The sequence below is a fragment of the Octopus bimaculoides genome, chromosome 6 (assembly GCF_046866305.1).
Source record: "Octopus bimaculoides isolate indiv1 chromosome 6, ASM4686630v1, whole genome shotgun sequence".
NCBI classification, from domain to species: domain Eukaryota; kingdom Metazoa; phylum Mollusca; class Cephalopoda; order Octopoda; family Octopodidae; genus Octopus; species Octopus bimaculoides.
The window spans coordinates 27,720,084-27,733,332 of NC_142933.1; the positions used below are offsets into that span (position 1 = coordinate 27,720,084).

Genomic DNA, 13,249 nt, shown 5'->3' on the forward strand with positions numbered 1-13,249 from the left:
AATTGCATGATGTGCTTCCATAGTAAAATATCTCCTCCACATTCAATGAGTTTCTAACAGGAAGTCGGTTCAGTAAATTTGCACATGCGCATTGCGGTCAGTGGGCGGTAGGCATAATTTTCATAATGGTGAGTTTATCTATTCTACCTTGTTAAATCTATTTTATTTTGATGTAAATATATAAAGATATATGTACAGCTGTAAATATTTGTATATATAATTGTAGATTAAACTCCGCTTTGATCTTAACACCGAGTCATGCTGTCAGATCACTACAGTTTTGTGTATTACTGTAGTTGAGGCTTACCATAGCTACGAATTCCTGTATGAGTATACAAAATGATCTGCTTTCTCCTTGATAACAATATATATATATATATAAATTCAGGAAATCTCGAATGCAGCTGAATAGCTGTGAAAATATCCACGCTCTCTCTCGCTCTGGTAGTATATATATATATATATATATATATATATATATATATATATATACATACACACATATATATATATACACACATATATATATCGAGAAACTCTGAGTAGCAGCGCTGTAAATCATCACCTTCGAACAAATATATAGAGAGAGATGTATAGATGTGTGTGTTTGTGTATAGTAAATCACTTTAACCTTTAAATATCTACCTGTTAACCGTTTATTACTCCCTCTCACTCCGTGTGTGTCTACTTACATATTCTCAGCACGTATGTAAACCGTTGTTTTGTTAATACCTACATAAACTGCTCTGGTATACTGTTGCCACACGAGAAACAATATTCAATTAATATACCAAATTCTTCGGGAAAACAAAGGCGTGTATTGACCAACGTCCGAATGTAACGTCATCGATCGGCCACAAGTTTCAAACCCGGAGAGTCCCAAGTCAATCACCAGGATTAAATTGACAATTCTGTTTCAATAATTGGACTAACTCTACAAGGCCGTACTTCAGAATCGCGTCGTTAGCATAGTCGAACAAATCGCCCCTCAGTACTTATCTAACGATATATTTTACCGAATACCAGTTGTAAAGCGGTGAGGGTGAGACACAAATACAAAGACACAAGCAAGAAATTGATCAGCCCCAGCACTATAGTAGTAGGCACTTGCCCAAGGTGGCGTGCGGTAGGACTGAACCCAAAACCATGTGAAAGTGAACTTCTTGATCACACAGCTATACCTTGTTATACAACTTATATTACTGATTGCTTTCTGAAAGCTTTATACCTTCACCTAGTTCTTTCCTTAACTGCAATAAAATGCAGCAGTACTTGCACATTTCCAGGAAGCCCCCATGACACTGTAATAACATTATATTGTATTCTTCAAAGGCCAGTACATATTTCAGTGTTTGCTTTTATTAGCCAAGCACTCTTCTTTCTCATAGCAATCACTTTATTCGCTAGTCTGACATGTCTTTCAGAGTTCACAGATGGAATAGTGCCCTTGATCTTTACAAGCCCTCTTTTAACTGAAGAGATAAGTACATCTGTAAGGAAATACCTAAAGAAAGTATCCAAGATAGTTTGTTCAAAAGAGCAGAAGCTTTTGTATTAATGATAGATGAAGCAGAAAGATGAAATTATAGTATTCATACCCTTCCGATGATAAGCAATGTATAGGTTCCAGCCTCCTAAATCTTTCAAATAGAGTTCTAAATTACAAAGAGTATGGTTTAGTGAACTTCAAACAGAATGCAAGCATAGCTGTGTAATAAGAAGTTTATTTCACCAATGAGTGGCTTCATTTTCAGTTTCATTTCACAACACTAGGTCAACCATAGCCTAGTGATTGACATGTGGTCAACAGGAAGTGTATTGGAATGCTGTTCCTGTTTTTGGAATATCAGCCACTTAAATCACCCACCTGATTCTTGGGACCCTTCAAGAGAGTTCAGTCTGTTACAAGCATTCTGGCTAGGATTCCAGTCTTGAAAGGCTCTATTAAATGTCATCTGGGTGATACTTTTCCTCCTCCTGGCTATCATAAAAGTAATAAATTAGCTGGTACTCTAAATAAAACTTGTACAATGCACAATGTCTAAACTTACAGCATTAATGTTCATTCAATTCATTTTCCATCTGTTTTTTTTTATATATGCTAACATAGATTAGGCAAATATATTATTGAGACATTGTTTTAGAGCCAGATGCCCTTCCTGTCACTAACCCTTACCTATATTTCAAGTAAGAGGTATTTTATCCCAACAGTTTTCAAAGGTGCAAAGCCAGCAGATGACATGGTAAATCATCACAGCCCATAGCTGAACAATTTTCAGTGGAGCACAACTGTAAACAAATACACAGATGCACATGCACATGTATGACTGTCTGTATTTTTTGCATTGTTTTAACATCTACTTTTCCTTGCTTGCATGAGTCAGAGGTGACAACATTGAGGTAGAGTTTTCTATGGCTGAACACACATCCTGATGCCAACTCTCATCTTGTTTCCAAGCAAGGTTATCCCTTAGTCTATCACATAATGAACATCCCAGGCATGCTTTTTGCAAAGGACTACAACCAAACAACACTTTGTATGAATGGTGAGGCTATTCTTAACAAACAGTGCGCAATGTCAAGAAACCCAGACATACTTTTGCAATGGACTGCAATTAGATGACACTGCATCGACAATGAGGCTCTTGTTTGCAATCATGTAAAGATGAAGGAAAATACAGACTCACTCACACATTTACACATATACATGTATACAATAATGTTCCTTCAGTTTCCATCTACCAGTTTCACTCATGAGGTATTGATTGACCTGCTGCTATAGTATTAGTAGAGGACACTAGCCAACTGTGTCCACATAATGGAACTGGACCCCTAACCATTTGGCTCTAAAGGGTACTTCTTAACTACACAACCATACAATAGGCTTATTTCAATTCCCAACTACCAAATCCATTCACAAGGTCTTGCTCCTTGTATATCATATACACTTAAACAGATTTCTACCTTTATTTAAAAAATAATTCAGCATACACACACACACTACCCAAAATCTAAATTATCTCATCCCTTACCTGTGTTTTGCTTAAAGCTATTTTATTTACCCCACCAATGATTCTCATCTTAATCTTGCTAGTGACACTTGCATGTCCTACAACTTTATACCATCATGAGTCTTACTCATGGTAAGTCTAACCAAGCTGAGCAGGTCTGAAGTTAAAGATTAAGCTGAATGAGAATCGCCATCAGAAGCTTTGACAAGCATTATGGTAGATGTAAAATTTTGTTTGAAGAATCAATTAAATAATAATCAATGATGAAACTCACAAGATGTTGGATGATTGAATCATGTTGACATTGACCAGGGTCACCTTGTTTCTGTGGATACAAGGCTGTGTGGTAAGACGTTTGCTTCCCATCCACATAGTTCCAGGTTTGGTCCCACTGTGTGGTACCTTGTGCAAGTGTCTGCCACTTCAGCGTTGGCCAAGCAATTACTTGTGAGTGGATTTGATAGACAGAAACTGAAAGAAGCCCATCACATATATACCTATATGTGTGTCTTAGTGCCTGTGTTTTGTCCCCCAACCACCACCTGACAGCTCAGTAACTTAGCAGTTCAGCTTAAAATAAAATGTAGTACTGGGATTGGTTCATTCAACTAAAATTCTTCAAGGCAGTGCCTCAACATGACTGCAGACTGAAACAAGTAAAAGGTAAAAGTTAGATGTCATTCAGCTACCAAATCATTTTTATTTTTAATTAAGCAGAAACCTATATAGTTGTGCATATGTGTGATAATGTGCAATGTGTCTTTGAACAAGGCACTTCACTTCTCTTTGTTCCTCTAAAAATGAGTACCAGCCAAATGCTGATGCAGCTCTCTGTCCTTCCAGCTGTCACATCCTAGATGTGTTACTAGGTCAAAAAGTGGGAGAATCAAAAGAGTATTTATCTCTGCTGATAGTTACATAGGCACCCGAAACAATTCGCAAAAGCATGGTACATGTTATCAAACCATACTCATTTGTGGATGACAGTTGGCCCTAAAATGTGCAACATCACATTACAGATGATCTGATTAAGTGTTGAGACAAAATGGTCCTCATGATGTCAAAAATATATTCTAATGCTTCTATCCAAATTGGATTTTTCTTTTTTCTTGCAGATTCGTTTCATTCTAATCCAGAACAGAGCTGGTAAAACCCGTTTAGCCAAATGGTACATGCACTTTGATGATGATGAAAAGCAAAAGCTGATTGAGGAAGTGCATGCTGTGGTTACCGTCAGAGATGCCAAACATACAAACTTTGTGGAGGTATAATTATTTTTAATTATTTAATTCTCTTCTTTATTTCCTTACCTCAAATATTTTGACTTTTGTAATTATTGATTTTCTAAACTGATACTAGTTGGATGGGTGTGTAAGTTTAAATAATCATTAAAAATGTTACAGAGATTGTCATGAAGAATACAACAATCGAGATAGTGCTGATACCACAAAGAATGCACCCAGTATATTCTGTAAAGTGTTTGGGGTTAGGAAGGGCATTCAGCTGTAGAAACAATGTCAAAACTGCTAATGTCCTGCTTCATGAGGACCAGAGACTTGAAGTGTTTTGAATTGCAAGACAGTGTGTGAAAGAAAATCACGATGTCATTGAGAAACGTGTCCGCGTGGATGACAGCACACTTGCATTTAATGATGCTACAAAGAGAGAGACTTGGAGATGCCACTATGAAAGGTTGCTGAATGAGAGAAAGAGAGTCTGCCAAATGTCGACCCAACAGAGGGACCAGCTATTCGAATTGACAGTACCTTGGTAGATAAAGTAGTTAAGTGTATGAAGACAGGGAACCCCCCCCCCCCCCAGCCCACCCCATCAGGAATCACTGCTGAGATGCTTAAAATATCCTGCAGTGTAGGCTATTGTCCAGTCACCCTTATAGTTAACCAGGTGATACACAGAGGAGTCATACTCAATGACTGGTGTAGCAGCACCATAGTCAACTGTTACAAAGGTAAGGTGATGCATTAGATAGAAATAATTACAGAGGTTTCAAGTTGTTGGATCAGGTGATGAAAGTCAAGGAAAGGATCATAGCCCAACTAATTAGAGATAGTTTAAATGAAATGCAGTTTATGTTTGTGCTAGGGAAAAGCACCACTGATGCTATATTTCTGGTAAGGCAGCTGCAGGAGAAATTCCTGACCAAAAATAAACCTCTTTACTTGGCTTTTGTTGACATGCAGAAAACCATTGACAGGCTCCCCTGATCCCATATCCGGTGGTCAGTGTGGAAACTAAGGATAGATGAGTGGTTGGTGAGAGCTATACAAGCCATGTACAGGAATGCTGTCAGTAAGGTGAGGGTTGGCAATGAGTATCGTGAAGAATTCCAGGTAGAAGTTGGGGTTCACCAAGGATCAGTCTTCAGCCCCCTCTTATTCATCATAGTCCTCCAGGCAATAACAGAGGAATTCAAGACAGGCTGCCCCTGGGAGCTCTTCCTTGCTGCTAACTTTGCTCTAATAGCTGAGTCACTACCAGAACTAGAGAAGTTTCAGGTATAGAAGCAAGTGGCACATGAAAAGCACCCACTACACTCTCAGAGTGGTTGGCATTAGGGAGGGCACCCAGCTGTAGAAACATTGCCAATCTTCAGTCAAACCATCCAACCCATGCCAGCATGGAAAGCTGACATTAAACGATGATGATGATATTAATACAATAAGATACTTTCAGTTTCCATCTACCAAATCCACTCACAAGTCTTTGTTCAGCCCAAGACTGTAGTAGAAGACACCTGCCCAAGGTGCCACACAGTGGGATTGAACCCAGAACCCAGAACCATGTGGTTGGGAAGCAAGCTTCTTATCACACAGCTACTCCTGCACCAACATTCAACTGTCCTTTAAGACTCAAGAATTCCCCACAGAAAAGTACTGATCTACCATCTGATATTAATATATCTCCATTGATCACTGGGAAAACTCATTTAGAAAAGATACATTTATCATCATCATCATCATTTTCAATCTTCATCTTCCATGCTGTCATGTGTCAGATGATTTGACAGGATCCGGTGAGCCAGAGGAATGTGCCATAATCCAATGTTTGTTTTGGCACGTTTTCTATAATTGGACACTATTTCCTAATGCCAATCAATTTACAGGGTGTTCTGGGTCTTTTCTTCGTGATACCTGCACTAGTGAGGTTGCCATATAGCTTGCACTGTTAAGATCCCCATCAACTGAGTGGGGCTGCAGTAGAGAGGAGGCAGCTTTATGTTAGGTGATTGAAAGGTTAGATAGATTATGAAGAAAGGGGCTAAAATAGGTTTTTTGCTGTAGAGGAGATACAAGAATGGGTGGGTGTAAACAGTGTAGGGCTGGAAAGAGATAAAGATGGTGGTGACAAAATGTCAGTGTGAAACCTGAAGACAGAAGAACGTGTAGGGTGGATGAGTAAAGGTAGCAAGGGTGTATGGAGAGAGTGAGAAATGTAGATGGAGTAAGGGTAAAAATATTCTAGATGATGATCACGGGCTGAAATCTGATCCATTGTGATCAAGTCTTTATCTTAAGCTTTCACTTCTCCCCACCTATCACATTCGACGCACGTTTATGACATTATAACACAGTTACCTCCCTTATATAATCTTACTAAGTACTTCTGAAATATTTTGTCGTACCTATTATCAATTAGTCTTTAGACAATGGTCATTTTGAAGTGCTAATCCGAAGTATTAGAAAAGATTTTTTTTGTAGCTTGTACAACACAACAGAGGTTGAATGGTAAAGAAGTTCGGCTCTCAATAAAGGAGATTCTAGATTCAATTCTCCACTTGGCAGTCCTGGAGTAGGCAGCTTCTCTCAGCCTTGTGTAAATGAAATTAGGTAGAAAATGTCTGGAAATCTGTCAAATGAAATGTTCCTTGTCGTATATAGTATCACATTTACTCTGCTTCAAGATTACATTAAAAATACTACAGTCTTTAGAATACTCTACTTGGGTAAGCATTTCCTTAAACTGTTGAGACCAGTCAGAGCCATTCAGTGTTTAATAGCATTTCTTAGCTTTCTAAACTAGACCCAGTAATGTTTTGAATGATGAAACAACATGACATTGTGAGGGTTTCAGCTAACAATCTAGTGACTCTGATCTTACATATTTAAGATTGTTTATAAAGAGAACTTTGATTCCTTTTAAATTATTTTCCTTATCCTAATACAAATTCTTTGTGTTTCTTGCACTGTTTTGTTTCCTTGGGATTGTCTCAAAAACAATAATTTCTTCAGGAGAGACATGAATGTCACCACTACCACTTCCCATATTTTCTCCTTTCTCAATGTTTATATCCAACATTACAAAATATCACTGGTCAACTAAGTACATCATCATCATCATCGTCGTTTAATGTCCGCTTTCCATGCTAGCATGGGTTGGACGATTTGACTGAGGACTGATCAAACCAGATGGCTACACCAGGCTCCAATTTGATTTGGCAGAGTTTCTACAGTTGGATGCCCTTCCTAATGCCAACCACTTCGAGAGTGTAGTGTGTGCTTTTATGTGCCACCGGCACGAAGGCCAGTCAGGCGGTACTGGCAACAGCCACGCTCAAAATGGTATATTTTACGTGCCACCTGCACAGGAGCCAGTTTGGCGGCACTGGCAACGATCTCGCTCGAATGTCTTTTCATGTACCATCTGGCACAAGTGCCAGGAAGGCGATGCTGGGCACAGGTGCCATGACGGTTATTAACTTTAACGAATTTTAGATGTTAATTACAAGTTTGTCTTTACATTTTCTAAATTTTGGAAATCTTTAAAAATGTTACCAAAATTGTATTAAATAACATTTCGTACAAAATTGTTTATTGCTTGAACCAAAACACCCAACATACATTTTATTTATTCATTACATTATTAATTTTAGCCTCATTTTATATGAAAGGTTCAATTAGAATATACATGTAATTGATGAATATACATCATACAAGTTACAATATAGTGATTATGATATTCTCTTATAAAGTAGCCCTCTGTCATTGCTTCACAACTAAATTAACTTTCTGTTATTGCTTCTAAATAAAATAACTCTTGACTAAATTTTTTTCTTCTCTCTTCATTTTTTAGTTTCGAAACTTCAAAATTGTGTACCGCCGCTACGCAGGCTTGTACTTTTGTATATGTGTTGATGTGAGCGACAACAATCTCGTATACCTAGAGGCGATCCATAACTTTGTAGAAGTTTTGAATGAATACTTCCACAATGTTTGTGAACTGGATCTTGTGTTTAATTTTTACAAGGTAAAGTTTAATTTTCATTAACTCTTTTTTTTTTTTTTTTTTTTTTTTGTTTCCCTCATTAAGATTGGTGGCCTATGATAACATTGGAGGAAAATAATCATTGTTGAAAAGTCTCAGGAGCAGTTAATGATTTTCTGAATTATCCATTTACAAAGCACAAGGTTGAAGTTTGAGGACTATTTGGTTGCTACTTCTAGCATGTACATTGGTCATATAGAGCAGTGTTTCCCTACCCATTTTTACCAAATGGCCCAAACACTTGAATACTTCCCCAAATTTTTAACCCTTATATAATACATGTAATGGCTGTAATTAAACTTAAAATTAATGTATTACTCACTGCTCCCCTCATGGCTCTTAATGTCCTTGTAGGGAGGGGCAGTATAAGCTGTTTTGAGAACTACTAATCTAGAGGGTTTCTTGTTGACTCCAAAGAGATCTATATAATCACTATTGCTTTCAAACTGACTTCACCAGGCATTCTTCTAAGGAGGCCATCAGTAAAATTGACAGACTGGACAATAGAGAGAGAATATACCTAGACTGTTCTACAATTAACTACTGCATGTTAGAATATGAAGTATGGTCCTCAACTACATGTAGGCATAGCATACCCAACACTGTAGATCACATCTTGTTGTTCAGACAACTACATGCCATAGGTTTATTCAGCTAAGTCTGACCTGGAGTGACACAGCAAAGACACCTGTTTTTATTGTTTTACCAGTTGCAGCCAGTCATACTATGCTATTTTGATTTAGTCAGCCAACCAGGTATCCTACAGTTGTCAGCTAGTGGTGACGGCTGGTTTATATATTGCCACTTCATTGCAAGATTTGTCTTATATGAACTCTCTGAGTGGTTGGCGTTAGGAAGGGCATCCAGCTGTAGAAACTCTGCCAAATTAGATTGGAGCCTGGTGTTGCCATCCGGTTTCACCAGTCCTCAGTCAAATCGTCCAACCCATGCTAGCATGGAAAGCGGACGTTAAACGATGATGATGATGATGAAGGAAGTCATGCTACTCTGTATTGCTTCCTCAAATATCATTACTGGTTTGATTGAGAGAGAAGGAGATCAATTTCCTGTACTTTTTGCCTTAAGTTTTTTTTTTCAATATCAACTGCTATGTAATACGAAGTAGTGGATGAGCACACAGACAATCCATAATGCCACTAGTCATCACAGTTACCTAAGTAACTGTGAGCGTACACATTAAGTTAAAATATTAAATATTATAGAAGAAATTCGTTGATTTAATACTCTGTACTTACTTCAGTCAAGTTTGAGCAGTTTCCATATTAAGTTGTATGACACAGAACTAACATGTGAGTCATCTCAGATTTTCATTAGATGAGGTGTTCAGTCTGAGATCATTACTCAGCATATTAGTTGGGTATCGTTTAATTGATTTTAATACTTATCCTCCTGAAAAAAATGTCAGTTGTGGCCTTGTGCTAAAGTTTTTTAAAAATCAATATTATTATCAATATTATTGATTTTTCTCTATAAATTGTTTTGCTGTATATATATTGTTTTATTGCATTGCTTTGTTGTATACCTGTAAGCAGCAAGTTTATTGATTATAATCAGGTGTCCAGTCTATTGCACTAGGTTTGTTATCTAGACATCATCATAGATTTATTCTCCTTGAAATAGGTCTTTTTTTGTCTTTTTATGACTTTTGTACCTTCAAAGATGGGTGCAATAAGAGATTCTTTATAAGAAAAACAGGTAAGAGTTAGCAATAGGAAGAGCATCAAGCTGTAAAACAATGTCACAATAATATACTCATCTAACCCATGCTAACATGAAGTAAAAACCAATGAAAATGGCTTTCTTGATATCAATCATTGTAGTATGATAAATACTTATATTAACTGTTAGTATAAGTGTTCATCATCCTACCCATATAAATAACACAGATCCAATCTATTAGTTGACGGGTTGTTTATTTTGAAAGCAACCATTCTCTCAAATGTGTTGCCTTCACAGGACTTGAAGAATTGCATTCATTCTTGATGCAAAGAATTTTAAATTAGAAAACTTATCTTCATTAACACTTGCCTTACAATTTTTCCATCATCATCATCATCATCATCGTTTAACGTCCGCTTTCCATGCTAGCATGGGTTGAACGATTTGACTGAGGACTGGCGAACCAGATGGCTGCACCAGGCTCTAATCTGATCTGGCAGAGTTTCTACAGCTGGATGCCCTTCCTAATGCCAACCACTCCGAGAGTGGAAAAATGCATTCTTTCTTTTAGTCTTTTACTTGTTTCAGACACTAGACTACAGCCATGTCAAAGCACTGGCACTTTGTCAGTTAAAATGAAGAGGATTCCAGTTGATCCAATCAGGCTGTGCACTCCACAGACACATGTGCCTAATGTCGTTGTCAGTGGGGATTCAGTGTGATACAATGTGACAAGGCTGGCCCTTTGAAATACAAGTACTTCTCATTTTCGCCAGCTGAGTGTACTGGAACAATGTGAAATAAAGCACCAGATCAAGGACACAACGCACTGCCGGGTATTGAACTCACAACCTTATGATCATTAGCCAAATACCCTAGCCACTAAGCCATGCACCTTCATGCACTGAAGCACTACCGTGATGGGTGTTGTCAAACAAATCAACCCAATTCACTCACAAAGCTTTGGTTTGCCTTGGTCCATAGTAGAAGACACTTGCCCAAGGTACCTCACTGTGGGACTAAACCAAGAACCATGTGGTTGGGAAACAAACTTTTTACCATGCCACCAAGCCTGCACCTGTATATATAAAATGAAGAGAGAGTGTCGGGTGATCTTTTTTGTAATAATAAATTTTCCTTTTCCATCTATCTTGTAGGTTTACAGTGTTGTTGATGAAATGTTCACTGCTGGAGAAATTCGTGAGACCAGTCAGACAAAGGTTCTTAAACAACTTCTGATGCTCTCTTCATTGGAATGAAATGTCTGTTAAAGATGATGTTCTGCCACAGGGATTGTGCAAGATAGGGAAACATTTGTTTTGGGAAATGGAGATTGTCTGGACATCCCATTTGAAACCAGTATTAATGGACTTTCTTGACCAACTATGACATCTAACATTTTAAGTAGGTTTTAAAATATTAATTTGTGTATGTGTGTGTATATGTATACACACACACACACATATATGTGTATACACACACACACACATATATATATATATAGACAAATATATACATATAAATATATATAGATATATGTATATATGTACACACACATGTATACATATATATATATATATATATATATATATATATATATATATGTATATATACACATACACACACACATATATATGAAATGTATGTATATACATGTGTGTGTGTTATATGTATACACACACATATGGAGTCGCTGTGACAGTGATTCCTGAATTTGGCTGAAGTAACTGTCAGTAACTAATATTTAGTTTTGGTTTTTTTTCACAACCTGTGGTTATTGATCATATATGGAATTACGATACTTCTATCTGGTATCTGTCTGGTTTTCAAAATTCAGCCTACATCTCCCTGGCTTCAAAAAAACCTAGTAAATTATTTTATTATTAACATTGATCTGTATTAACTTGTCCACAATGTAATCAAGTGGCACATTTATAATTTCTGTTATTTTAGATGAATCTGAAAATTATCAAGTGGCAGAAAATAGGAGAGTGATAGATTAAAGGCCTTAATGCATTTAATCTCATTTCTCTCTAAACTCAAATCCTGCTGAGGTCTCACATAGCCTTCTATCCTCCAGGTCAATAAAACAAATTACCAGACATACATGGGGATCAATTCAATCAAATGCATTCTCCCACTACAAATCTTTTGCCACATGTCAGTTGCTTGTAATCATTTTTTTAAAAATGGATTTAATGTTAAGATGACAAACGAGACATTGCAATTAATAGAGTTGTTGATTAACTTTGTTAATAATGACGGACCAGGTAGTATCTCAATGGAAACTGTCCTGCATTCATAACATCATTTAGATAAGTTGAACATTTGTGAAACTATATTGTAATGTTCAACTGCTGGTAATATGCGTAATTTACCATGTAAACACCCCAACTTATATACATACAAACACATGCATGTATGTATGTATGCGTGAGTGTGTATATATATATATATATATATATATATATATATATATATATATATATATATATATATATCTTTCATTCAGTTATACTATCCCACTATCAACACATAAGTGTTGAAAAATAAAATCATTTGGTGTGTTCCATGGTTAAATTGTAGTCAATCAGTGTATATATATATATATATATATATATATATATATATATATAAGGAAAGACAGTGGATTGCAATCAGTGTGTAGTTTGTTTCAAATTAAAAGTTCTGTGTCTACCATGACAAAACGTATGAAACTGTTAAGAGTAATTCCTATATACATATTTGAACAGGAGTTATGTAATCACCTTCATTGAAGGTGATTACACAACTTCTTTTGTCCTTCACTTATTGATATTACGCTTTGTACTCTCCTGAAGCTTTACTCTGAAACGTAAGTATATTGAGTTCTAACTACTGGTTATTAGTATCACTACACCTAAGTGAAATCATTATATATATATATAGACACACACACACACACACACACATTAGAACTGTTTTTGTTTGACTTACTTTCTTGTAGTGACTAATGTGTATACCTCTCTACCACAAACAGTAACTCTGAACCTAGTTAATATTTGACACCAACTGGTTTTCACAGAAATCCTTATCCACATCGCTCACTTTTATACATCAAAGGTATCTGCTGTATCTAAAATCAGTTTGTCGTCAGACAGATTATGTAATGGTTTGCGTAATTTCATCTGAAATTCCTGTAAATCTTTTTTTTACTGATGCTGAGTACTAATGGCAAATTGTTACACATTTAATAAGCCTTAGATCATTTTTCCGGAATCTATGATCCATTCTAT

The 13,249-nt window shown here is 36.6% G+C and overlaps 1 protein-coding gene across 1 annotated transcript; it reads left to right on the forward strand.

Annotated features, from left to right (window-relative positions):
* On the forward strand, positions 1–12,257 carry LOC106869800 (AP-2 complex subunit sigma). The gene is made up of 4 exons (XM_014915661.3): positions 1–128; positions 4,127–4,276; positions 8,103–8,276; positions 11,132–12,257. The coding sequence occupies exons 1-4, from the start codon at positions 126–128 to the stop codon at positions 11,231–11,233; spliced, it is 429 nt and encodes a 142-aa protein (XP_014771147.1). The 5' UTR covers positions 1–125; the 3' UTR covers positions 11,234–12,257.
* Positions 12,258–13,249: the final 992 nt, after the last annotated feature.

Coding starts and splice junctions, on each gene's coding strand:
- LOC106869800 (XM_014915661.3), top strand. Junction 4,277..8,102: donor AACATACAAACTTTGTGGAG/GTATAATTATTT, acceptor TTCATTTTTTAG/TTTCGAAACTTCAAAATTGT. Junction 8,277..11,131: donor TTGTGTTTAATTTTTACAAG/GTAAAGTTTAAT, acceptor TCTATCTTGTAG/GTTTACAGTGTTGTTGATGA.